This window comes from Podarcis tiliguerta, assembly GCF_965153285.1.
Source record: "Podarcis tiliguerta genome assembly, chromosome: 17".
Classification (NCBI taxonomy): Eukaryota; Metazoa; Chordata; class Lepidosauria; order Squamata; family Lacertidae; genus Podarcis; species Podarcis tiliguerta.
Genome location: NC_139550.1, coordinates 2,552,694 through 2,579,050, shown reverse-complemented (window position 1 = coordinate 2,579,050; position 26,357 = coordinate 2,552,694). Strand labels below are relative to the sequence as shown.

The window sequence follows — 26,357 nt, the reverse complement described above, 5'->3', positions numbered from 1 at the left end:
ACGTGACCGTCCCCACCTTTCCAACATGGCGGCGCCCAGTTCCTCCGTCCGGGCGCTTCACCTCCTGCAGGTAACGGGGCTCAGGAAGTGCAGGGAGGGAGAAACGGCGCTCCGGGTCGCGGTCCCTTCTTGGAGGGAGCGAAGGGCGGGATCCGAGGGGCAGCTGTCGCGTGTCCTGCCCCCATGGCTGCGTTTTCTGGCACCGGGAGCCGCTGTGGCGAAAGTGCGGTCGAGGTTGGGGGCGGGATTCTGGATTCGAATCCCGCCACGCGGCCGCGCTGCTTGCGTGGCGAAAGTGGGCGAGTCGTCGCCTTAGAGTCAGGGTGGGATAGTTGTTGTTTAGTCGTGTCCGCCTCTTCGTGACCCCCTGGACTAGAGCACGCCAGGCACTTCTGTCTTCCACTGCCTCCCGCAGTTTGGTCAAACTCATGCTGGTAGCTTCGAGAACACTGTCCCACCATCTCATCCTCTGTCGTCCCCTTCTCCTTGTGCCCTCCATCTTTCCCAGCATCAGGGTCTTTTCCAGGGAGTCTTCTCTTCTCAGGAGGTGGCCAAAGTCGTGTCCTTCCTGTGAGCACTCAGGGCTGATTTCCTTCAGAATGGATAGGTTTGATCTTCTTGCAGTCCATGGGACTCTCAAGAGTCTCCTCCAGCACCAGAATTCAAAAGCATCAATTCTTCGGCGATCAGCCTTCTTTATGGTCCAGCTCTCACTTCCATACATCACTACTGGGAAATCCATAGCTTTAACTATACATACCTTTGTTGGCAAGGTGATGTCTCTGCTTTTTAAGATGCTGTCTAGGTTTGTCATTGCTTTCCTCCCAAGAAGCAGGCATCTCTTAATTTCGTGGCTGCTGTCACCATCTGCAGTGATCATGGAGCCCAAGAAAGTAAAATCTCTCACTGCCTCCATTTCTTCCCTTTCTATTTGCCAGGAGGTGATGGGCCCAGTGGCCATGATCTTCATTTTTTTGATGTTGAGCTTCAGACCATATTTTGCACTCTCCTCTTTCACCCTCATTAAAAGGTTCTTTAATTCTTCCTCACTTTCTGCCATCAAGGTTGTGTCACGTGGACAATGAAAAAGAGTGTGTGTACCTCTATCTCTGTGTGTATAATATTTTTATACCACATTTTCCTTCCAGGGAGCTCAAGGTGGCGTACATGGCTCTCCTATTCCTTTTAATACTCACAACAACCCTGTGAGGTAGGCTAGGTAGCTAAGAGATGGTGACTGGCCCAAAGTCATCCAGTGAACTTCATAGCTGAGTGGGGATTCAAACCCTGGACCCCCAGGTTACATGCTTGCAAGTCGTAAAGTGGTTTCCCTCTTACAGAGAAAAATAAAATGTTCTCTCTCTCTCCCCCGCCCCCATAATCTACTGTGTAGAATCACAGAATTGTAGCATTGGACTGGACCTTGAAGGTCATCTGGTCCCACCCCCTGCAATGCAGGAGGAATATTTTAGCCCAAGGTGAGGCTCAAACCCATGACCCCGACATTAAGAGCCTCATGCTCTGCTGACAGGGTTTAATTATTATTTTGTGTGAGGGGCTTCTGGTCTCCTCTTAGGGCCCCCCTTCCTCCCCACCCTCAGCCATGTGTAGTTGGAGCGGAGTTTCATAGACATCTATGTTAATAGAAAACTGCTCAAAGGTGGATAACCTCATTTTGTAAGCAGGGTCATAATAATAATAATAATAATAATAATAATAATAATAATAATAATAATAATTTATACCCCGCCCATCTGGCTGGGTTTCCCCAGCCACTCTGGGTGGCTTCCCAGCCACTTTTATCATCTGAGCAGCCCAGTACCTCCATACAACATTGCCAAGGCTTGTGATGCTAACACAGGGGTTTGAGTTTATCCCCAGAGGTGCACTCCAATGTCTCTTGAAACAGACAGATACTAGCAATTTATTCCTGACAGTTTTTGGTAGATTGGCGATGGTGGTGGTAGTGGGAGCAGGAAGTAAACAGTAACAACAGTTCCTTCTGACTGTTCAAAGTGTCTCCTGTATATAAGGGTGCAGTTGTGCAGGGGTTGTACTTACTAAGCAAATTGCAGGGGTTTGGACTAAATGACCGTTGTGGTCCTTTCCAGTTCTACAATTTTATGATTCTGTGAAAGAACATTAAGAGCATTGCAAGAAAGAGCCCATCGTAAGGGATTTGCAAAACTAACTTTGGTGCCTGTAAGTCTAAATGCCTAAGCATCCTTTCCCTTCTTGTTGTCCATTCAACAGCTAGTGGCTGCCTGAGTACAGACTGCTAGCATTCCCTTTTCCCTCCAAGTCCTCTATCTCTCATCGGCTCACAAAACACAGGCTGCAAGGTTGCCACCTGGCTTTTTAAAAACAGCACAAACAACATCAGCCAATTTTGTGTTTTTATCTTGTATTTTTATCCTCTAAACTGCCTTGAGACCTTTGAATAAAAAAATGGTATACAAATTTAATTAATTAACAACAACATGGTTCTGTTTTTAATTAGTCTCAATGCCAGGGATGACTGGAGAGTATTAGGATGGCTCATTAGTGCCTCTTTTCTATCAGAGAAGTGTCTTTGGAGTGGAGCTCAGAAACCCAGCTGCACTCCAGCTACCAAGCTTTACCTATTGTTTTGTTGCTGGTGGTAGCAGACAGGAAGCTTCAAAATTGGGCATTTCAGGGTCAAGGTGTTGGTGCCATTGGTTCCAAAGCTTTGCAGATACCCTGAGGGGCCTCATACACCATACTGAAACTTATATAGAAAAAAATGACTATTCTGTCCAATATTGGCAAAAACAATGGGGCTTAATTATCCCTAACTGCAATCTTTGGGATTGCAGGTATGAGCGCCAAACAAGGTTTCTGCTCTACGTTGGCTGTGTCCTGAACAGGAACACTCCTCTTTGTGGTTAGAATACCCTGTAATATTTTGCTGTGATTCTTCATTTGTTCCTTGTTATACGAAGCAAGTAGTTGGGTGCCTGTCAGTTTGGGAATGAACCATCCTCTAAAAGATAAGGTAGTGGTTTCAACACAGTCAGGGGACTCCCCAGGTACACAGAATTAGTTTGAAAAGAGAAAGAAACCCTAGCAATGGCCTAACAAGGGCTTATGAGTTTCCAGGACCTACAGAAAGTTGAGGGCAGCTGACCTGTGGCCTGTTGGGTGGGGGAGAGAAAGAATTAGAAAGAATAGCTTTTGGTAAGTACAGTGGTACCTCGAGTTAAGTACTTAATTCGTTCCGGAGGTCCGTACTTAACCTGAAACTGTTCTTAACATGAAGCACCACTTTAGCTAATGAGGCCTCCTGCTGCCGCTGCACCACCGGAGCACAATTTCTGTTCTCATCCTGAAGCAAAGTTCTTAAACTGAAGCACTATTTCTGGGTTAGCGGAGTCTGTAACCTGAAGCGTATGTAACCTGAAGTGTATGTAACCCGAGGTACCACTGTATAGTGATTCTGAAGTGAGAATTACAAGTAGAGGGATCTGTGCACCAAGGATTTAAAAAACCTCTCCCTGCATGCTGTTTGTGGTAGTTTTAGCAGTATGTATTCAGCAGTACAGTGGTGCCTCGCAAGACGAAAAGAATCCGTTCCGTGAGTCTCTTCGTCTTGCGGTTTTTTTCCGTCTTGCGAAGCAAGCCCATTAGCGCTATTAGCGCTATTAGCGGTTTAAGGGCTATTAGCGGCTATTAAGGGATTAGCAGCTATTAAGGGATTAGTGGCTATTAAGGGATTAGCGGCTATTAAGGGATTAGCGGCTATTAAGGGATTAGTGGACCAGCTGATAAGCGGCTTAGATCAGCTGATAAGCGGCTTAGCAACAGCTGTTAAGCGGCTTAGCTAACAGCTGTTAAGCGGCTTAGGGGCTGGGGGAAAAGGGGGAGAGGGAAAAAACCCCCGCAGAACTCGCAAGACATTTTCGTCTTGCGAAGCAAGCCCATAGCAAATTCGTTTCGCGAAGCACCTCCAAAACGGAAAACCCTTTCGTCTAGTGGGTTTTCCGTCTTGCGAGGCATTCGTCTTGCGGGGCACCACTGTATTCTTATTTGCCAGAAACACCCGCTACATGTGCTATAAAGTACTAAGTTTTACAAATATCAGCCAGTCACGAACATGAGTCATCTGGTACTTCGTAGCACATTGGGGGAAGAGTTTGTTTGGTGGGGTGTAGAAAAATAAATAGCAGTATCCTCCCACTCTAAACTCCTGAAACCTCCTACCCCTGTGAGTCTTAAATTACAAGGTTCCTTTTTTGCAGCGGTCAATTTCTGAACAAGAGCACTCCTATTAAGGGGCTTGGAACACATTGGACACACCTTTAGTTGCAGGACACCAATCCACTTGTCTCTCTTAATACTGAGCTTCAGTCATGTTATGCTTGTCATTTTGGAAGCAAAATGGGGCCAGCCAAAAATCAGGTGGTAGTTTCTGCATTTTCAGAAGACAACTCACTTAAAGCAAAAGTGGCTCCATAGATCTGTGAAATGTTGAATGTGTCAAATAGGGAAGGCAGTTGCTCTGCTTCAGACCCTGGCAGTATCTTAGCAGTAACTATTAGGTTGCCATTATGTTAAAAATGTTCCTCGCAGAACTTATAGGACAAGGTTTCAGCAGTGGAGGAAAGGAGTAGTGTTCAGGTTCGAGATTGGCAGATTCAAACATAAGCCTTTAGTAGTCTTGCATCCTGTTATTGTTGTTGTTTAGTCGTGTCCGCCTCTTCGTGACCCCCTGGACCAGAGCAGGCCAGGCACTCCTGTCTTCCACTGCCTCCCGCAGTTTGGTCAGACTCATGCTGGTAGCTTCAAGAACACTTTCCAACCATCTCGTCCTCTGTCGTCCCCTTCTCCTTGTGCCCTCCATCTTTCCCAACATCAGGGTCTTTTCCAGGGAGTCTTCTCTTCTCAGGTGGTGGCCAAAGTCTTGGAGCCTCAGCTTCAGGATCTGTCCTTCCAGTGAGCGTCTTGCATCCTAATCCCACATAAATGTGCATAGAAATGAGTCATTTATTTTTATAGGACTTAATTCCATGTAAGTGTGCCTTATCTTTCGCTCCTAGTCCTAAACACTTATTGCTAGTTTTCTCATCTACAAATATCAAGGAAACATCTGGGTTTATAGTGACGCAGTACCAAAGTGTTTGATATTCCCCACTCTAAATCCCTTTTTCTTAGCATACCAAGTGGCTTGAAAGCAAAATGTCTATCAATGAAAATTAAATTTCTGGTGTTTTCTCACACCCATGTGTAAAGCCAAAAGGGTGTTGAAGTCCTCTGTCTTCCATGGTGAAGCCAGGATCTAAAATAAAAATATATAAAATATTGATAAAGTTTGGTGTCCCGTTGTTTGCATAACTTCCTAGATTTCTCTGGCAAGCAGATGTTTCTGTGCTTGCATGCCTGCTGGAAAATGCTCAAATTTGGGCTTCGTCAAACATGTTGGGGAAGGGAGTTTCAAAGTCACTGAAAATGAAAGCCCTTGCTAATCAAACCTTGGTGGTACAGAGGCTACCATCAAGCAGTTGGCCTATTTGCTATAATGGTAAGTCCCAAAGTGTTCTAGAAAGTATAGTTTAAAACCATCAGAGTTGTTCATGAATGGCAATAGGAACACAGTATGTCCTTTTCCAGAGAATCACCCTGTTGAAAAGTGGTTGCTGCATTCTGCACTACCTTTAAGTCACTGATTCTGCAGTTTGAAAATGTTTAATAATGGGTGTATGGAAGTGAGAGCTGGACCATAAAGAAGGCTGATCGCCGAAGAATTGACGCTTTTGAATTCTGGTGCTGGAGGAGACTCTTGAGAGTCCCATGGACTGCAAGAAGATCAAACGCATCCATTCTTAAGGAAATCAGCCCTGAGTGCTCACTGGAAGGACAGATCGTGAAGCTGAGGCTCCAATACTTTGGCCATCTCATGAGAAGAGAAGACTCCCTGGAAAAGACCCTGATGCTGGGAAAGATGGAGGGCGCAAGGAGAAGGGGACGACAGAGGACGAGATGGTGGGACAGTGTTCTCGAAGCTACCAGCATGAGTCTGACCAAACTGCGGGAGGCAGTGGAAGGCAAGAGTGCCTGGCGTGCTCTGGTCCATGGGGTCACGAAGAGTCGGACACGACTGAACGACTAAACAACAACATAGAAAAAGTGAATAAAGCTTCTGAGACATTTCTCAGAATAACGTGCCAGGGAGTATATTTCCTCCTTAAAACTTAGTTGGCTTACCCTTCCAAACAGTATTTCTAGTTTCAGATATAGATGAAGTTTAAACCATTGTTAAAGATGTGCATGTAGAAGATTTTGCTGTAATTTCCAAATTATTTTGAGTGGTTTGTAGGCATGTGTAAGAAACAGATAGACGTAAGTACAGCGTTTCTGAATTTAACCAAATGTCCATTTACTGTGTAATCCTTCGCATGTTCACTCTGAAGAAAATCCCATTTAGTTCAGCGCCACTTACTTTGAAGTGCCTTTTAAAATCATTTTATCCACTGCAGGCAGCTGATGGCTTCTGGAAATCTTAGATGAAGGGAGTTAAGAAATTGGAGCACCCTCCACATGCAGATACAGGCTTTATATATTTATACAGGGATAGGATTCTCTAGGCTCTATTAGGAGATTTATGTATTTTTGTGAATTCCCCTTTAGTGTGTTGGAACCCACAAAATGGGTCACACTTCTTAAGCTGGGTCTTATCAGTGGTATCACCACTATTTTAATTTGTTTGCTTGTTTAGAAGAGAAGGGCAGAAGAGAAAAGAGGAGAGAAAAAGGAGGGATGTGCAGAGGAGGGGGAGAATATTACCTAAGCATATGGTAAAATTTTGAAATGGTGCCAGGGAAATATTGGAGGTTGCTGTTCTAGTATCACTTTTCCTTGTTCTTTGCTCTCTGTCTTCACAATCCGTATAAAGTGTTTTTTACATGGGTTTAAACTACTGCACTGTAATATGTGAATTGCCCCGAGCTTCTGTTGAGATTGTGTATAAAATAGGGTTTAAAATAAGCAAGAATACAAATGTTTTATAAACATTACAAATATTATTTCTATTATTATTTCCCTGACTTAATAGTGCTAATGGGTATTTGATGCAGTTAACTGACAAGTTTAAATAGATTTAACAACGCAGTCCTAAAGAAATCTACTCAGAAGTAAGTCCCATTGACTTATCGTGCAATCCTAACCTTCTATGTCAGTCCTATTGAATTCGATGGGTAAGTGGAGTTAAGATTGCAGCCTTATTCTCAGGTATAATATATGCTGAGCTTGTGTGCGTGATTTACTTGAGCTGCAGGCTGCATCCAAACCTAGTTCTACTCAGAGAAGGCCCATTGAAATGCACGGACACAACTAACTTGCATTCGTTAATTTCAGCGGGTCTGCTCTGAGTAGCACTGGCTTACAACCCCTATGTTTGCTAGCACATCCAGACTTCACGTTCTTCAGTTCAAGGTAAGAGTTTGCAAACAGGTTTCTCTCTCCCCCTCTTTCCTTCGGTCTCCCGGCAGTTTCTCTTTGTCTGACTGATTTGGAAATTCATAACTAGCAAACCAACTGAAAACATGTGGAACTCTGTGGCTCGAATTATAGCTAAGTAACAATAAGGGGGGAGGCTAAGCATGATCCTTCTCCATTTCCTGAGTTGCTGCCGCCTCATTAATCAGGGCTCAAGTGGTAGAAGCGGAGCAGCTTGCTTTGTCGCTGGCGCAGCGGCTTCTTCGTCCCTTTCCCCACCCCCTGTGTGCCTTCACAGTGGGGAAAACTAGAGAGGGAAACCATCAATCTTTCTTGTCGCACATGTCAGCAGCGATCCGCTCCTCTCTTCCTGCGTTCTTTCTCTCTCTCTCTCCTGCTCGCTTGCATACATATGAGCGTGCGCACACCAACACACCTGTATTTAAAATTAGCTTTGCGACCTTATCGTTTCCTTACCTGCTCTCTTTAAACAGATGGGTAGATCTGCAAACTGGAATCTTCTACTCCAAAGTGCAAACAAATCCAAAGAAAAGGCTTCAGAGCCAGCTCACACTGACTTAACTTGGCACTTAACAGCAAGTGCGCCATAACTGTATTTCATAACATGATTTCAAAAAGAAAAGGGGGGGAAAGATTGGAACAATTTGTTTAATCTGCACGTTAATGGCCATATTGCTATGGCTGCCTAGTAATACTAAGGTTCTCAAAATCTGTATGTTAGATCTTTTGATTATTCCCAACTAAATTCCACACCATTTTTAAATATTGCTTATAAAGATGAATAAATAAGAAATGTGCAGAGGCAATAGTGTAGTAGTTGACACCTGTTCCACCCCCCTGTTTCTGTGCTTGTACAGTGGTACCTCGCAAGACGAATGCCTCGGAAGACGAAAAACTCGCAAGACAAAATAGTTTTTCGTTTTCTGAGTTGCTTCGCAAGACGGATTTCCCTATGGGCTTGCTTCGCAAGACGAAACGTCTTGCGCCTTTTTTTAAAAACCGCCAATGCATTCCTATGGGAAACCGTCAATACACATTGGTGCTTCGCAAGACGAAAAAACTCGCAGAACGAAAAAACTCGCAGAACGAATTAATTTTGTCTTGCGAGGCACCACTGTATCTACTGTGATTCAAAAATGTAAGCAGGCAAAGCTTTCTTTGTGTGGAAAACACAGAGGGGAAAGTGTCAGGTGCCAAATTTCTGTGTTAGATTCTTAATAGCTCAGAAACTGAGCCAGTTAAAAAAGCAGAGTTGGAAGCCCAGTACAAGGACTGGGAAACCATCCAGTAAAAACAAGTGACGCACCACACCTGAGGACTGTCGTACAACGGAAGTGAGGCTTACTGGTGTCTTCTAGAAACCACTTTTCCTCACTCTACAGAATTACGTTGTGGAGCTCATAACATATACAAGTGGAACCTGCAACAAAAGACAGTGGTACCTCTGGTTAAGAACTTAATTCGTTCTGGAGGTCCGTTCTTAACCTGAAACTGTTCTTAACCTGAAGCACCACTTTAGCTAATGGGGCTTCCTGCTGCTGCGGTGCCACTGTGGCGCAATTTCTGTTCTCATCCTGAAGCAAAGTTCTTAACCCGAGATACTCTTTCTGGGTTAGCGGAGTCTGTAACCTGAAGCGTCTGTAACCTGAGGTACCACTGTATTGTTGTGCAGAGTGGTCAGGGTTCCAGCCAGCCAGCCAGCCAGCCAGTTAATGATACTCCATTACATTTCTCTTCCATTCGCTTTCCATTTTCCTTTCCACATCCTCCAGTCAGCCTTCCATTCCTACCGGTTATTCTCAACCCTCCACAGTAGCCTGTTTTGCATCTCTCCCCTCTCTTTTAGGGTTCTTTTATTCTGCATATATGTACTTCTGCAAAGCTTTGAGGTTTTCCAAGCCTGTTGATCTTGTGGGTGGCTGGTGCCATTTTGCCTATATCACGATCTGCACCCAGATAATGAATTTGTTGCTCTTATATAGGATCTTACGCCCTTGTTTCCAGCAAAGGTTGAGGTCTTTTAAGACCGGTCACAAAACCGTACTATGCAGAATTCTGTGATGCTAAGGGATTTTTTCTCTGGACAGAAATGGTAATTCCTGAGTGGCTTTAGTCTGAGTTGGCATCTCCCATGGCTTATATTTCTGCCCATTGGGAACTCTTGAGAAACATACTCTTTCTCTCTCTTTTTAATCCTTTACTAACTCCAGATCTTTTGAGCATGTGGCTCTGATGTCCTGACCTCAACATTTCAGTCAAGCACATTCCAGCCCTATGATTTCATGACACCAGACTGAACTCCCTGCTATGTTGCCTTCTGACTCTTGCAGGGTGGATAAACAGTGAGCGAAGCCTGTAGCAGGGCAGTGTGGCTTTTAGCACCATGATTTCAGAATTCTTATTTTTAATGAATATTATTTTAAGTTGAAATGAAACGCTTTGTGCAACTCGTATTTTATTATTAATGAGGTATCAAATCCAGAAAAATATTGTGCGATAATAACTGAAGCTTTATAAGCATTTTAAAAACCATCAGCACAAGGAAAAACTTCATTATTGCATCGTTTTGCCAAAACTATCAATAATCTACCACTTATATTCCCCTCATTACACAATTGTAATGGGGCGATTTGTTAATCTGTTTATATTTCTTTCCTGCATGATTCATTTTATCTCCCCCGTGCTATAGCATGTGTCAAACACTTTAATATTTAAAATGTGCCACCCGTATTTGTAATTTAAAGTTAAGTTTTGAATCCAGTTCCATCAATTTTTTCACTAGCTGCTCTGACCATTGGGAGTTAATGTGGTATTGCTCTTTTTGAAATACACAACCTGTTTATTGAATTCCACTACTTGAACCTCTGAGGCTTGAGTTTATGCCCACTCACCTGAAAGTACGCAGAGAAATCTGAGTAGACACGTGTAGGATTGCACTGTTAATCAGACAGTGTGTCATTCAAGCTCTTGGCTCCCGTTTGATGAATGGTTACTCTATAAAAAAACCCCCACTGCTTATAAAAAAACCCCCACTGCTTTATCACTGCCATTTATTTTTCTAAGAAGCTTTCATTATCTGCTGACATAATATTTTGTTAACATTTTGTGGATATAACAAAGTAATTTCTTAGCTTGTGCTTTCTTTTATCCTTATAAAGTTTTATCTACAGTCAGATAACAGTACAGTTGTACTGTGTTGGAGCATATGTAATTTCCTTCATCCGTATCCAATTTGAGCTCAGTGTTTTTATAAAGGATATAGTGGGTTTGTGGGAAGATGAGGCACCTTGGATACAGATGTATTGTAAATATCATGCGTGTTCCTACTTGGGCTTATGAGCTTTCTCTGCTACAGCTCTTAATGACTGAATGAGTGAATTGTTTCTCCGATGCAGAGAGTCGGGGCCGAGATAGGGGATAAGATTCTAACTGATAATCTTATTTTCGCTATAACGTCCTCCCTAATAGTAACTTCACCTCTTCCCAGCTTTAAACATCCGCACATGGAAAATATTTTTAATAAAAATTATTTCCGGTTGATTACAGGGTGTTGTTGTTGGAGTGTTTGAAGTGGAATGGACCAGACTCTGGCAAGCTTAGGATGGAAGAAAGCAAATGTTCTAATTTTAACTAAATTGTGCATATGTGATTCTTTCAATCTCTCTTCCCCCTCAACAACAACAAAAAATTAGTTGTTTCCAGGCATTTAATCATTTCAGTTGTTTCTCTATGAACTCTCTCTAAGCAATATATTTTTGTTATTGCTGAAGTATCCATAATGGGTCACGGAATTCGAGGTGTAGTGTTTGATTGTGCACTTAGTGCGTTCACGTTCACTCCTTCATTGTCCCCCCCCCCCATCATAAAGGTAAAGGTACCCCTGCCCGTACAGGCCAGTCTTGACAGACTCTAGGGTTGTGCGCCCATCTCACTCAAAGAGGCCAAGGGCCAGCGCTGTCCGAAGACACTTCCGGGTCACGTGGCCAGCATGACATCGCTGCTCTGGCGAGCCAGAGCCGCACACGGAAACGCCGTTTACCTTCCCGCTAGTAAGCGGTCCCTATTTATCTACTTGCACCCAGGGGTGCTTTCGAACTGCTAGGTTGGCAGGCGCTGGGACCGAACAGCGGGAGCACACCCCGCCGCGGGGATTCGAACTGCTGACCTTTCGATCGGCAAGCCCTAGGCACTGAGGCTTTAACCTACAGCGCCACCCGCGTCCCTAGCCCCCCCCCATCATACTACACCTTTAATTAGCAAATTGCAAGTGTTCTGCATGTTAAGGAAACCTTGCTGTTTTCTTCAAGATAACAAAGCAAAAAGCCACCCAGCATTTTGCTGGTAGGAAAGAGGGCCACACAAAGCTGCCTTTTGCTGAGTCAGGCTATTGATTCATCAAGTTCAGCGATGTCTCTTCTGACTGTTGCTGACTATCCAGGGTCTCTGTCAGAGAGTCTCTGCCTGCCTCTTCTCTCTTTGATTCTGTGACCCTTTTAACTGGAGATATCTGGGACTGAACCCAGCGTCTTCTGAATGCAAAGTGTGTGTGCTTTGCTGCTGAACCTCCAGCAACTGCCCCCTACTCCGCATGGCAGATGACTTCTGAAACTGGGAGGGTTTCAAAAGCTGCTGGTGGCATGGCAGAAGAACTTGCATTTACAAAGTAAATACGAATTTGATGGTGTGTCCTGAGGCACCTCTTAAGGGTAGGATTACGAGCAGAAGCAAGGGTACCCTCTTTTCGTAGCATCAAGTAAAATAACGTCTTTTTCCGTGTATAAGACTAGGTCCCCCCCAAAAAAATAATGTCCAAAATTAGGAGGCATCTTATACATAGATAGTGCCAAGGGTGGATTTTATTAAATCTGAGTCCATCAAAATAGGGGGCGTCTTATAGACGAAAAAATACGGTATGCCCTCTGTCCTGATATAATTTGTGCTTTTTTCCACTCCTTTTCCACAACATTGGCTGCCACATATGGGGAATGCAACACAGCAGGGTGATGATGTTAGACAAATGTGGAGAATTTTTTTTTACTATCCATTACGGAGGAGGTGAATATGACACTGGGGTGCAGTTTTGTGTATCAGCCCTTTTGTTTTTGGAGAAACAGTCTTGGAAGAAGAAGTCTTGCATTTGAACATGAGCTTTGGTTAACAATTGAAAGCGGAAAGTAAAGTTAAATGGGCCACCCAGAAAGTTGCTTTCCTTTTTAGAGATCAATCTGTCAGAGCTCACTTATGATTGATGATTTAAGCAGATTCTTAAAAAAGACGAATACCAAGTTATATCTCGGGGTTTGGTTTTGCTTTTTTTATATATAAATAAAAAACCCACCTTACTGAATAATGTAACTGTTTGGACAGCTATACTTTAGAGTTTCCTTCTTGAGTCAACAAGAATATTTGTCTCCCGTGGGAATAAGGGAGATGGTGAATATCCGAAAAACATTCTGGCATACAGAGAAAGGGAGGACTAGCAAAAAGAAATTGAATAACCAGAGCTGGAAATAACGATACTGCCATTACAGCTTTTTGAGGACATGACAACATTCTTTCTTGAGCGTCAACTATTTTCTATGAAGGTTTTAGCCGAACAATCTCTTCAGCTGTTTTTGAAGTGTATAACCTGATACGGTGAATTCTTACTCAGAGGAAATTTCCACTATCTTCAGCAAGGCTTACACACAAGTAACCATGCTTAGATTTGCAGTCTTCAAATAGCAGTACGTAACTGGTATTGTAGCAAACTTCCAGTCTTCCCCTGAGAAATAGCAGTGGTTTATATTCTTTATAGTTAAGCCTTGCAATTTTGTTTCTGTTCCCACCAGTCCAGCAGTTGGTTTAACAAAAACACAAATCTTCACCACGTAAAGCTGACTGGGAGGTTGTTGGTTTTTTAAAAAACCATAATGTGGAAGTTATTACAGTGCTGTCATGATGTTTTACAATATAATAAAAGTAAAAAAAAAAAAAAAAGATGCTGATCAAGGAACTTACAGTCTAAAATTAGAGGGAGGGGTTATGGAGGTAAACAAGATACAGTGGTGCCTCGCAAGACGAAAAGAATCCGTTCCGTGAGTCTCTTCGTCTAGCGGTTTTTTCGTCTTGCGAAGCAAGCCCATTAGCGGATTAGCGCTATTAGCAGATTAGCGGCTATTAGCGGCTATTAAAGGTTTAAGGGATTAGCGGATTAGCTGCTAAAAGGCTATTAGCAATTTAGTGCCTTAGAAAAAGGGGGTGGGGAGCGAAAAAAACCCCCCAGGAATCGCAAGACATTTTCGTCTTGCAAATTCGTCTTTTGTAGCAGCTCCAAAACGGAAAACCCTTTCGTCTAGCGGGTTTTCCGTCTTGCGAGGTACCACTGTACAGAAATAAGCAAGTACAGATGCACTTAATAAGGCTTTGTTTCAGTTGGTGATGAAGGTTGTGGGTTCCAGTAAAAGACTATTTGGGGGAAGAAGTGTGCAGGATTAAGAGGTGGCCCATCCACACTATAAATCTGTATCACTTGTAAATCACTTATTTTTATTTTTTGCTTGCACAAACCATTGACATTTTTATTAACCACTTGCACATCATTAAAAGGTAGATTGCCAAGATCCCCAGCAATTTTCAACTATTTGTCCATTATTATTATTATTATTATTATTATTATTATTAGTGATGCGGGTGGCGCTGTGGGTTAAACCACAGAGCCTAGGACTTGCAGATCAGAAGGTCGGCAGTTCGAATCCCCATGGCGGGGTGAGCTCCCGTTGCTCAGTCCCTGCTCCTGCCAACCTAGCAGTTCGAAAGCACATCAAAGTGCAAGTAGATAAATAGGTACCACTCCGGTGGGAAGGTAAACGGCGTTTCCGCGTGCTTCTCTGGTTGGCCACATGACCCGGAAGCTGTACGCCGGCTCCCTTGGCCAGTAAAGCAAGATGAACGCTGCAACCCCAGAGTCAGTCACGACCCCTTTACCTATAATTATTATTAATTAAAAATGACTGCATTAGAATAATATATCACAACTCTGTCAAATTGTGGAAGATTGAGCTCCTAGGGCACAATCCAATTTAAAAGCTGCGTGATCAGAGTCCTTTTGAAATGGACAGAAGCTCATGAGCCCCCAAAGTGCTGTGACTGAGAGTAATTGTAGAGTTTACCGTATGCTCAAATATCCAAACTGCCTGTATTTGTCCTATGTGTTTGCACAGAAAGTTGCAGTCATGTACCTGGGAACTTTCATATTGTTTGGTTCCCTGTGATTGATTGCTACGCTAATGATTAATTCCATTATGGCTTGGCTCCAGAATAAAGGTCTCAAAAGGATTTTCTCTGGGATTCAACCAACCGGGATCCCTCATCTGGGAAACTACCTTGGTGCTATCACAAGCTGGGTGAAGCTACAGGAAGAATGCAGCTCCGTATTATACAGCATTGTGGACCTCCACTCCCTCACCATACCAAGGGAACCAACAGTTTTACGGACGAGCATCTTAGACGTCACTGCTGTCCTCCTTGCCTGTGGCATCAGTCCGCAGAAGTGTTTCATTTTCCAACAATCCCAGGTCAGTATCTCCCTCTGGTATGTGCTTTAGAAGTCAAAGCCAGGCTTGGATAATTTTTGAGGACAGCTACTGCGGTCAATAGATAGATGTAAGGTTAAATCACAGAACTTAATACTTTTGCAGAATTTCCTCCACCACCACCCACCCATCTTGTGCCCAACAGATTGTACAAAACCTGGGGTATATTATTTGATTATTGATGTAAACCTCCAAAATGTATTTTGTTTAGTTAACCTTGTCCTCAGTATATTTTATTTTATTTTATTGCTATGGCTAGTGGTTGATGCAAATAAAGATTCTTCTGATCTGATCTGATCTGCTCTGATCTTGGGTATATGCAGGTTAGAATTTTGAAAACCACACTGCCTTAACTGGTGAGAGGAGTCTGCCAGCTATATTTTGAAATGAGACCTTCTGTGAGATAACTCCATTGGCTCAGTTACTGATGAATTAACAGGATGTGTAAGGGCGTTCTGACTGCTCAGAATGTTTTGTTTCATTTCGTTGAAAAGTCGGCATCCAGAGCTTAGGGACAGATGTTAATGGAAAGAGTGGAACAAAGTCAGCAGTACCGTTGAGTGTTGATCAGATGTCTGAACAGTATGTGAGTTTGTCTGCATGAGTAGCATGTGAATGAAAAAGTGAGAGAGCGAGGGGAGAGGGTACGAATGAAGAGAGGTTATTAAACACAAGAAAGCACATTGGCAAATGTGCATAACTCTCCATTTGCTAGTTTTTGTTTATTTAAGTCCTTGAACACTCTTAGTTCTTAGTATGGATTTACAACAACCAAAACAATTACTAAGAGCTGCAAAATTAATAACTGAATGGTATGTGATTGCTTTTAAAGGGTTTTAGGTGTTCTAAATGTTTTGAATGGGTTTGAACTGTTTTTAAATGTTTTAAATATGCGTTTTTAAAACTTTAACTCTTCTAACCTTTTAATGTTTACTGCCCTGGACTCCTTTGGGAGGAAGAATAGGGTACAAATGTAATAAATGCAATAAATAATAATCATGGTTTAAAGAACTGACCCAACACCCCTGAATAAAACCAATAAAGGATACAACTAAAATACATCAGAACAAAAACCCTGCAACATTTGATTTCATATTAAATGTATTGCGTTATAAGAGAGGGAAGGAAAGTTAACTTATATGGGACACAAAGGACTCTACTAAATGGAGAACATCTAGCCTAATTCAGCCAAAAGATGTTATACACTAGAGAATAAACAGATCAGCCAAGCTGTACTGTATTGCCATAATGTTTCAAAACTTTTATTTTATTTTTGAACTTAACAATGTATTCATAATATTTACCTGTTTACAAATGTATAAGGAGAGTCCTTTGGGAGCCACTGCATTGGCACTCAGCAGCAAAGTTTCCCTCTTTCTGAGTCCAAATTAAAATTGCAAAATTGGCACACTTTCTAGGTAAAGGGTGTCACCTTCCAAAATCTAGAGAGAGATTCCAGGCATCAGGAAAATGTTAGTCGTCTTGTTTGCTCCTGTTGGCGAACATCAACCATCAGTCAATTGGCTTGATAAATGAGATCACTCAGCAGCTGCAATAAGACCTTCTATTTAACTATTACTGTCATCTCCCATCTACATTGTTTTTCAGAGGCAGGGAATTGCTGGCCCTGGGGGCCTCCCGATCGGGACTGCAGCTCTCCCCCCCCCCCCCCATAGCAATTCGTTCTAATAGAAGGCTGTTTTCAAATGTAATTGCTGCATGGGGCAAGGACGATCTTTGTGGAGATTATCTGGGGAGGGAGGACTATAGCAGATAAACAGTGTGGTGGCCTTCCAGCAGCTGAGTCACTGCTGCTTACCAGTAAGGAAAGGGGCAAGGCAGCGGGGAGTGGTGCAACAGCTGCAGCAGAAACAACCTGCTGCTACTGCTGATGTGTTTGCACCATGCTGACCTCCCTGCCAAATTGCCCCTCCCACACTCCTTCCCAATAAGCAGCAGCGACTCAGCTGTTGGGAGGTCAGGTGAGCATCACTGTGCTTTCCACTACTGTGGTAGCGTTAACCCTCGCGAGCTGCATTCTCCACAGAAATCTCCCTCACACAGCAATTGTTCTTGCAGGCGTGGGGAGTGAGAATCTGCATGTATGTGTGTTGTGTGGGGAATGTAAGGATGCTTGTGAGTAAGGGAATGAATGGTCTCCGTTGTGTGTGTTAGGTGGGAGAATGCATGTGAGAGTATGCGAGATAACTGTTAGGATATTTCCGTTCCACCTTAAAAGGGAGCAGGCTTTGTGAGTCACGGAGTCTGCGTATTTCCTGTTCACAGGAAGTTTATGTTTTGTACATTGCTTTCGTTTTCCTCTCTGTGCCTGAGACATCGAAGCAGGCAGTCATGTTTTCTCTTTGTTCTGACCAACGCTGAATAAATTTGTAAAGATGCTCTCCTGCGTGCATCTTTCGCTGTACGAACTCTGCTGATAGAGCGTGCACGAGCCCTGGAATGTGGCAACCTATTTCTGAAGCTCGTGTCGCTAATTGACTGATATTGAATCTACGGGAGATCGATGGATCGTCCGGAATCGACGTGGGGTCATGATGGCCTTTGTCTCCCTGGCAGTATCCCAACAATAACATGGTGGGAGTGGCCCTGCCCACTTTTGCATTTGTCCCGCCCATCACTAGCACAGACCACCCCACCCCCCGAGAAGTAGGCACAAGGGCATGTGTCTCTCAGGCTGGATAAGTGTTGCCCATCCCTGACACACAGAGCTGTGGGCCGAATGTTGAGCTTCAGTCTAGACTGAGAACTCACATGAAGCTTGGTGACTGACCTCAGGCCAGAGTTGTTGGGAGGTAAAATGTATACTGCCCTGAGCATCTTGGAGGAAGGGCGAGACACACATGTTAAAATCATTCAAGGCACAGTGCATTGATTTGCTTATTTAGAAATGAGGCCAGGAAAAAAACCACAAGGGTGGATTACAATAAACAAGAAAATACAGCAACCGAACAGAAAGAGGCAGCAGAGGACAGGAAGCATTACTCTCAAACCTCTGAATCTAAGACTGACTTGAAGATATTGATTAAAATACGAGACACCCTGTCAGGGGAGAAGTTTTGGTTATACAGTCGTACCTTGAAAGTCGAACGGGAGCCAAAACGTTTGAGAACTAAGCTGTTCGAAAACCAAGGTACGACTGTATATACCTTTGGTTATATGCCATGGCAAATCACCATCACCTTTTCTCTTCTGTCAGGCTTTTGCAGGCAATTCTCTTTCCACAATAGTTAGCTGATTTCTGATTTTAACTTCTTAATATGGTTTTTAGTGTATGGTGCTATGTGTAATTGTTATGAACTGCTCTGATATTTTTTTAATGAACAGCAGTGTGCTGTATAAATATTTTTTCACAAATGAGTAAACTTTTGTTTCATCGAGAAATAAAACAATGGCAGCTTCATGTAATAGTGTTGGATGTAAATGGAAAGGGAGACAGAGAGTTCTTTCAAGAGACTCCTCCCCAATATGTTGACAGATTAAAATTGAGGACTTCTGGAATAGCTGGATGGAGGGCTGCAGAGGAGGAGAGCAACTGCGACTGCCTTGAGTAGAAGGGAACACCTGAATCCCAGCAAAAAATATTGAAACTTTGCCCAGTAAGAGCTCTAGGGATGCAACATATTGGATGATCACATCTTTGGGGAAATCAGCTAATGGACATAGCTTGCTTCCTATGGGAAACAATAAATAGAGGGATTTGTAATGCTGATGTTCTTCCAAGTATTTTTAGCTATGCTGCAGGAAACAATTTCTGAGAAAGATAATATCTATACGGAAAACAGGCTTTTCCATCAGGAGACACGAAAGGTTCTGAGCTGCTGCATATAACGTCACTGCCACTGCCATGGCCTAAGTTTCTAGCAAAGGTTTCATTTAGTTGGTATTCCGCTAGCAGCACCTTTTGCAGTGCAGTCCCGGGCAAGTCTACTCAGAAGTAAGTCCTGCTGAGTATAATGGGATTTAGTCTCTGTGCATAGAATTGCAGTCATTGTCTAGGATTTGTCGTTGTGGAAACTGGCAAAGTGTGTGATTCGGACAGAAGAAAATCAACCACTTTTCATTCCATATGCAACCTGGACAATACTTTAGCATTTAATTCTTAGGGGCGTTGGTTTTGCCATGCTTCTGACCACTATGAAAACATCTGGCTGTTGCTGGTTGAGGATTAGTGAATTCTTGGCTGTAGATATCTTCTACGGTATGGTAAAGGATGGGCTAAAGAAAGGAAGATCCTCTAGGCAGAGGAAAGTGGAAATCATTAGTGCTGATTGCAACGTGCAGTGAACAGTTGCCAAGTTGGAAATAGAGTCCTAGTTTCAGGAAAGCCCATTAGACCACTAATCTACAAGAGTCATGGGTTAATGTGCATTAAGTACTTGCCCTGTCATGTAGAAGTAAAAAGGTTTCCCCTGAAAGATATGCCTTTGCTGCTTCCATCACCATCACATGCCAATAGCACAATGCAAACGACCCCCCTCTTCTCTCTTTTATAACCAGCCCCTCTGTTTCTGGGCCTTATACTAGCTGCATTTTGTTCTGGTGTTCAAATCAGCAAATGAGATGATTAATTCTTGCCCTCCAAACCAGAATCGGAAACCATGCTTTCAAACGGGTTTCTGATTCTGGTTTGGGGGCATATAATTCACCATGTCATGATTAACTGCAAACTCTGGCTATGCTAGCAAGGGAAAAGGGAGGTGGGAAGGAATGTCTGGTTTGTAGGGTTCCCTAAAAGTAAGTCTTTGTCAACCATGTTGATTTCTGGTCCCATTAAAAATAACTCCGCAATACTTTATCTTTCAGTGAAGAATTTCAATTTTAAAAAAACTTTTTCTTCTGGAGCGAAGAAAAACATAGAACATTTTGAGATTGTATACAGAAAATTGTTCTTGACAGAGGTAGAGATTTTCTCTCGTTCACTTAGTTTTCTTTGGTGGTGATAGCATGCGTGTTGTGTTTGTATTATAAACTTGCACAGTATTTGCCTTCTCTAAGATGGTCATTTTCAGAAGGTGCTATCAGTCAGTTCTGGACATTTTGAGTGTTAATTTTAGAGAGCTAGTGTGGTGTAGTGGTTAAGAGCGGTGGACTCGTAATCTGGTGAACCGGGTTCGCTTCCCCGCTCTTCCACATGCAGCTGCTGGGTGACCTTGGGCTAGTCACACTTCTCTGAAGTCTCTCAGCCCCACTCCCCTCACAGAGTGTTTGTTGTGGGGGAGGAAGGGAAAGGAGAATGTTAGCCGCTTTGAGACTCCTTCGGATAGTGATAAAGCGGGATATCAAATCCAAACTCCTCCTCCTCCTCTTCTTCTTCTTCTTCTTTTGGCGTTTGAACAGCCATAGCTTTATGCCTCAACTTCCAGCTCAGCAGCTCTTCCTCACTCTTTTGTGAAATCCTGTGCAACCTTTCCAAGCAATCAGAGACTGCGCCTGCATAAAGCCAACCTCTCCTCCATCCATTTCTTGCCTCTTCTGGTTCTGGGAGATGTGGGGAGGGCAGCTTGTTGCAGCTGGAGGGGGAGACACCCATGACTCTTTGCCAGCCTGTCTCATCTCTGCCTCTTGGCCTCCCTCATTCCATTCTACTGCTTCAGCTTCTGCCTCTGATTCTGGACCGCTCTCTGCCACAGACTCTCTCCGCTCACTAAGCCCTATTACCTGTTCAACTTCTGACACCTATTCCCAGTCTTTTCCCTGTGACCACTCATTGTTCCCCACCACCACTCCCCAAGGTCTAAGCCTTCTTCCCTTCCTCGTTCACCTGCTGGTTCCTCCCATCATTCCTCACCCAACCAGTCCATGACATTATCATAAAAAGACAGCTCTATATGTTCATAAACATGCTGTCTTCGTTTGAAAGTGGGGACTGCTACTGGGGCTGTGCTTTTGTGAAAACCCTTTGCAGCTAATTAATTGCCTTTCTGATTTGTTTTCAGGTGCCTGAGCATGCAGAGCTCGCCTGGATTCTGGGATGTCTCACAAGCATGCCACGCCTGCAGCACTTTCCACAATGGAAGGTGAGGTTTCTGTGAGCCTCTCTTAGCTTAGTTGGCAGGTGGGCTATCCCTCTTCAGCTGTTACATAGGTGAAGCCTTTAGGCCTGCCCTTGTCATTGCCTGGCTTCTGCCATCTTTTGTGCTCATTGTAGCTGTCCTCAAATAAAAAATAAAGGTATTAAGCCTTTATGTGTCTTCTTTTTCTTCACATAAATAGGTGAAGAATGCCAGCCAAATGAATGAAGGAACAGTTGGTCTGTTCACCTATCCTGTTCTTCAAGCCGCAGATATTCTCCTCTACAAGTAAGCGTCAGAATGCACAGCTCCATAACTTGTAAATGAAGGCCACTGTGATATAACCAAGGGGACTGAATAGTTCAGGAGTGGTTGGTTTTTGAGCAACCTAGTTGTGGTGAGATTGTCCCTTCATTCTGTAGTGAATCAGTGGCCCTTTCTCACTGACAGGTTCTCTGGTGGACATTGTGATTGTAGCTAACCTGTCATTGACAATCCATGAATAACCTGCTAAATATAGCGGTTTACTTCAACTTTGGTATTGTGTTTTTTTCTGACTCAGTTTGAGTGAGCAGATGTGAACCTTCTCTCTCTCCCACACAACATTTCTATTTTTCTGTTTCTGTTGGAAGGTCAACCCATGTGGAGGAAGATTGGAAGAAATTTAAAGACTATTTACAGAAATATTATAAAATTAATGAATGTTAGAATGATGTTGGATTGAGGTTAAAGGGTTATTAGTAATAATGTGGTGAAGGAGTATGGAAAAATGGAAGGTTAAAAAGATGAAGAATTAAAGGTATAATATACCAAGATAAAGGTAAAGATAAGATAGAGGAAAGGGATTTGCTGACTAAATAATTGAATTGGAATACAGAGAGGGGAGGTGTGGGGAAGTCTGGGAAACAAGCAAATGTAAGAAATACTATGAAAACTGAACTGTTTTTATTTGTTTATTTGTTTTTTATTTTTCTTCTTTTTATGTGAAAATCTTAATAAAATATTATTAAAAAAAAAACGGAAGGTCAACCCATGTTCCTGTTGGAGAAGATCAAATCCTGCACTTGGAACTGACCCAGGATACGGCCCGACGCTTCAACAAAAAATACGGAGAATTCTTTCCAGTGCCCACAGCCATTCTAAGTGAGTACTGTACAAAACCTATCACAAATGACTGCCTGTTGAGTAAATCGGCTTGGGGAGCTTTTGCAGAAGAAAGAGAAGAGCGGGGATAGCCAGGTGCCAAGGTAGAGGAACACAAAGGGCAACAGGGGCTGTCAAATGCAGCTTTTGAAAAAGTGTGGCCTGTGATTCATCTTTGCTGTTCCAGTACTAGGTGTTGCCCCGACCTTTTTTCCTATCCTTTCCAGCAGTCCTCTAGAATACAGTCGTACCTCGGAAGTCAAACGGAAACTGTTCGACTTCCAAAATGTTTGGAAACCAAGGTGCGGCTTCCGATTGGCTTCAGGAAGCTCCTGCAGCCAATCGGAAGCCGTGTCGGACGTTTAGGTTTCAAAGAATGTTCACAAACCGGAACACTCACTGCTGGGCTTGCGGCGTTTGGGAGCCAAAACATTCGACTCACAAGGCGTCCGTCCACCAAGGTACGACTGTATTATGCATTTCACTGTGCCCGTAGCATCTTCCAGACACTCTTAAGAAAATGGGCTTTCATATGTAAAAACAGGGATGCCTAATAAGACGGTTTTCTGTAGGGAAGGAGGAGGCTGGTTGGCTTGATACTTTGTTCTAGGGAAGGCTCACTTCTGTGGGGCTCGAACCCACAAACCTGAGCTGTTTGTATCATAGTATTATCCCTATAAGGCAGATTGGAGGTGAAAGGCTGAGGCTTAGAGAGAGCGGCTTGTCTGAGGCCACCTAGCGAACCATAGCAGAGTTGAGATTAGAACCCGGGACTTCCCGATATGTCGCCTAGCCTCGTAGTCACTCTATCGCGGAGCTCTCTTCTGTAATTGCATTTTCTCTTGATTTTAGCGGACTCAAAGAAGATCAAGTCACTCAGAGATCCCACATCCAAGATGTCGAAATCAGACCCTCAGAAGTTAGCCACGGTGAACATAACAGACAGCCCCGAGGAGATAATGCTGAAATTTCGTAAGGCTGTCACAGACTGCACCTCTGAGGTGACCTACGACCCTGCTCACCGCCCTGGCGTCTCCAACCTGGTCGCTATTCACTCTGCTATAACAGGACTCGGCACGGAGGAGGTGGTACGTCAGAGTACTGGCCTTGATACTGCTCACTACAAGGCAGTGGTAGCAGAGGCAGTCACTGAGAAACTTGCACCAATTAGGAGTGAATTTGTCAGGCTAAAAGAAGACAGGTCTTACCTGGAGAAGGTTTTATGGACCGGAGCAGAGAAAGCCAAAGAGCTTGCAGCCCCCGTATACTCAGAAATTAAAAGACTGGTGGGATTGCATTAACCTCAAGGAAAAACAGCTCGTGCCTTTCATAATCTGAGTTCAGCAAGACTCCTCTGTCTTACTAGAGGTCCTCTGTGTTTTTGGATCCATGAGTAACCAAATAATTACCTCAGGGACATTAAATGGACCAGGCTTGGAAATTGCAAAGAGCCAAATAAGCAGACATCTGAGCTAAAGAGCGCTTTTCTCCCTGCCTCTGCCCAAAAATAAGATTTGAGCTGATGAAAAAACCCCGAATCCTTTCTGCATGAGAAATGCAGCTTTTCTGTGACCTGTTTGTTTTCTGGAAGGGACCTGTGCAAATTTCAGCCCTTGGTACATGCCCAGCCAAAGCCTGTATTGACTCCTCAGTAATTTCTCTGTGAACCTGAACACTGTTGATCAGAGTGTCCGTGGGACAAGTGTCATCCCTACCACGGGCTCTGGCTGGTCCCTCTGGCAGTCTTGAGATGTTTTCTCACATTGCATTTTGTACTTAAGTATAGATAGGTGGGCACAAAATGCATTCCATCTCTGTATTACAAGATGCATCAATGGAAGAAATGCCGTTCATCCCTATGTACACAAAATACACTCCTCCCATCCCAAAATACACTAGGAAAGGATCGGCTCCAGGCTTTGGCATGTTTGATAAGGGAAGGTTGAGGTTTCACGTGTGTGCCCTCAACGGAAATAGCGGGCACATTTTTTGTACTTCTGTATCAGTACCAAAAGTACAGTGGTGCCTCGCAAGACGAAATTAATTCGTTCTGCGAGTTTTTTCGTCTTGTGAATTTTTCGTCTTGCGAAGCACGGTTTCCCATAGGAAATGCATTGACGGTTTCCCATAGGAAATGCATTGACGGTTTCCCATAGGAATGCATTGACAGTTTTAAGAAAAAGGCGCAAGACGTTTTTGTCTTGCGAAGCGAGCCCATAGGGAAATTCGTCTTGCGAAGCAACTCAAAAAACAAAAAACTCTTTCGTCTTCCGAGTTTTTCGTCTTGCGAGGCATTCGTCTTGCGAGGTACCACTGTACATAAGAATGGATTTTTGCACTCCGTAAACTGCTCACCAACTGAATTCCTGCATCTTTCCAGGTTGTGTTTGCGACTTTAGTTGAAAAGCAGTTTATCCAGTGCAAGGGAGAGATGATCTAGCCTGGCAGCAGAGTCACTGGCTTGTTGCTGTGTTTTCACACGTAACAAAGTTGTTCCCAAGCAGGACAGAACATGTGGACAAAAGACCACGGTCCCAGAAAAGTGTAGTGTTTACTGAGTTCACATGTGGCACCATCAACCTTCTCTACCCTTTGCACTCAGATCCTCTCATTTAGCAGTGCCGGGTGACAATCTGGAGGATGTGTGAGCGCCCTCGAAGACCCAGAGAAAATGAGAAATGAAGTTGCCACAGCTTCTCCCTCTGTTGGTTCGTCTAGCTGTCTGCTCCCATCCTACTCTAATGTAGGTGGGTAAAATGTAGAGTCCTGCTCATGACTGTAGGACAAATGGAAGCAGTAGGGGAAGGGACAGGTAGGAGAAGCTGTGGCCTCTCAGAAGAACCCAAAGCAGCAGCCACCCTTTCTCCACCAGAGGCACCTCCTCACTCAGGTTCTGGCCTGAGCAGGATGCATCTCACCCCTCTAAATGGAGGCACCTTCAAGCCTTGCTCCACAGTCTCCAGCAGCCTGTTTTTTGTGCAGCCTTGAGATGTGGTTTTGCTTCTCCTATGAGCTGCTACCGCTGTGGTCTAAACCACAGAGCCTAGGGCTTTGCCGATCAGAAGGTCGGCGGTTCGAATCCCCTCAATGCAGTGAGCTCCTGTTGCTCTGTCCCAGCTCCTGCCAACCTAGCATTTCGAAAGCATGTCAAAGTGCAAGTAGATAAATAGGTACCGCTCCAGCGGGAAGGTAAACGGCGTTTCCGTGCGCTGCTCTGGTTCTCCAGAAGCGGCTCAGTCATGCTGGCTGCATAACCTGGAAGCTGTACGCCGGCTCCCTCTGCCAATAAAGCGAGATGAGCGCGCAACCCCAGAGTTGTCCACGACTGGACCTAATGGTCAGGGGTACCTTTACCTTTACCTTATGAGCTGCTACATGCTAGGAGCCTGTAGGAAGATTGGGCCGCTAGGTGCCTTAAGGCCCCTTTTCTCAACCTGGTGCCCTCTAAATATTTGGGTGAATCAATCTCATGAGTTCCAGACAACAAGGCCAGTGTTGAAGGACGATGGTTATTGTACGCAGGTTGCGGAAGGAATAGGCCTAATGCCTCGTGAGCAACGCACAATGTGATGCTTCCCCACTGGGCAAGAGGAGGATAAAAGTGGTGGCTTTTGAGAGGGTGCTCTACTCTGCTCGTGCCAGATGCCAGATTGCAACCAAAGGCTCTTCTGTACACATAAAATCACTGTGGGGGTTGTGGAAGCATCTGCCTGGCTCTCTTTGAAGCAATAAGAAAGATGGACAAGCCAAGCTAGCTTGGTGGGAGAATAACGCATTGATGTAGAATGAATTTATTTAGAATCAGGAAGAGCAAATGCTGCATTCTCTTTAAAACTTTAGAAGAGGGTAGAGTAAAACTATTGAAAGAAATAATGAATTGTACGCAAGACTGAAATAAACATTTATTGTTGATTTTTTTAAAAAATAGCGTGTAGTAATCCACAGCACAAACTCCAGGGTAGCAGGACTCCCACTTGTCTGAATTGCTCAATTCGCCTCTCCTGGCTTTCCTGCAAAACTTGACAGCTGCTGAACACACACTGCAGTGTGCTGTCACCATAGCCTCCCCTTGCCCACCATAGTGCCATCCCACCACATTGGCACAGAGTACGTTGCAGTGCCAAAAGAGCGGGGG

General features: G+C 43.9%; 1 protein-coding gene across 2 annotated transcripts; it reads left to right on the top strand.

Moving 5' to 3' along the window:
• WARS2 (tryptophanyl tRNA synthetase 2, mitochondrial) lies at nt 1-26,109 on the top strand. 2 transcript variants are annotated; one of them, XM_083420516.1, is made up of 7 exons: nt 1-70; nt 14,772-15,029; nt 21,005-21,085; nt 21,282-21,367; nt 22,104-22,222; nt 23,075-24,227; nt 24,530-26,109. In XM_083420516.1, exons 1-6 carry the CDS (start codon nt 26-28, stop codon nt 23,521-23,523), a joined length of 1,038 nt encoding a protein of 345 aa, XP_083276642.1. In that variant the 5' UTR covers nt 1-25; the 3' UTR covers nt 23,524-24,227; nt 24,530-26,109. The 2 variants fall into 2 exon arrangements, with proteins under 2 accessions (XP_083276642.1, XP_083276643.1); XM_083420517.1 differs by lacking the exons at nt 1-70; nt 24,530-26,109 and adding an exon at nt 7,389-7,449 and having other exon boundaries at nt 23,075-23,778.
• Nucleotides 26,110-26,357: the final 248 nt, after the last annotated feature.

Bases quoted from the DNA above. Each gene is read 5' to 3' on its own strand.
- WARS2 (XM_083420516.1), top strand. From the start codon at position 26: ATGGCGGCGCCCAGTTCCTCCGTCCGGGCGCTTCACCTCCTGCAG. The intron at 71-14,771 runs GTAACGGGGCTC...GCTTGGCTCCAG, and splicing joins GGGCGCTTCACCTCCTGCAG to AATAAAGGTCTCAAAAGGAT. The intron at 21,368-22,103 runs GTAAGCGTCAGA...AAAAAACGGAAG, and splicing joins GCAGATATTCTCCTCTACAA to GTCAACCCATGTTCCTGTTG.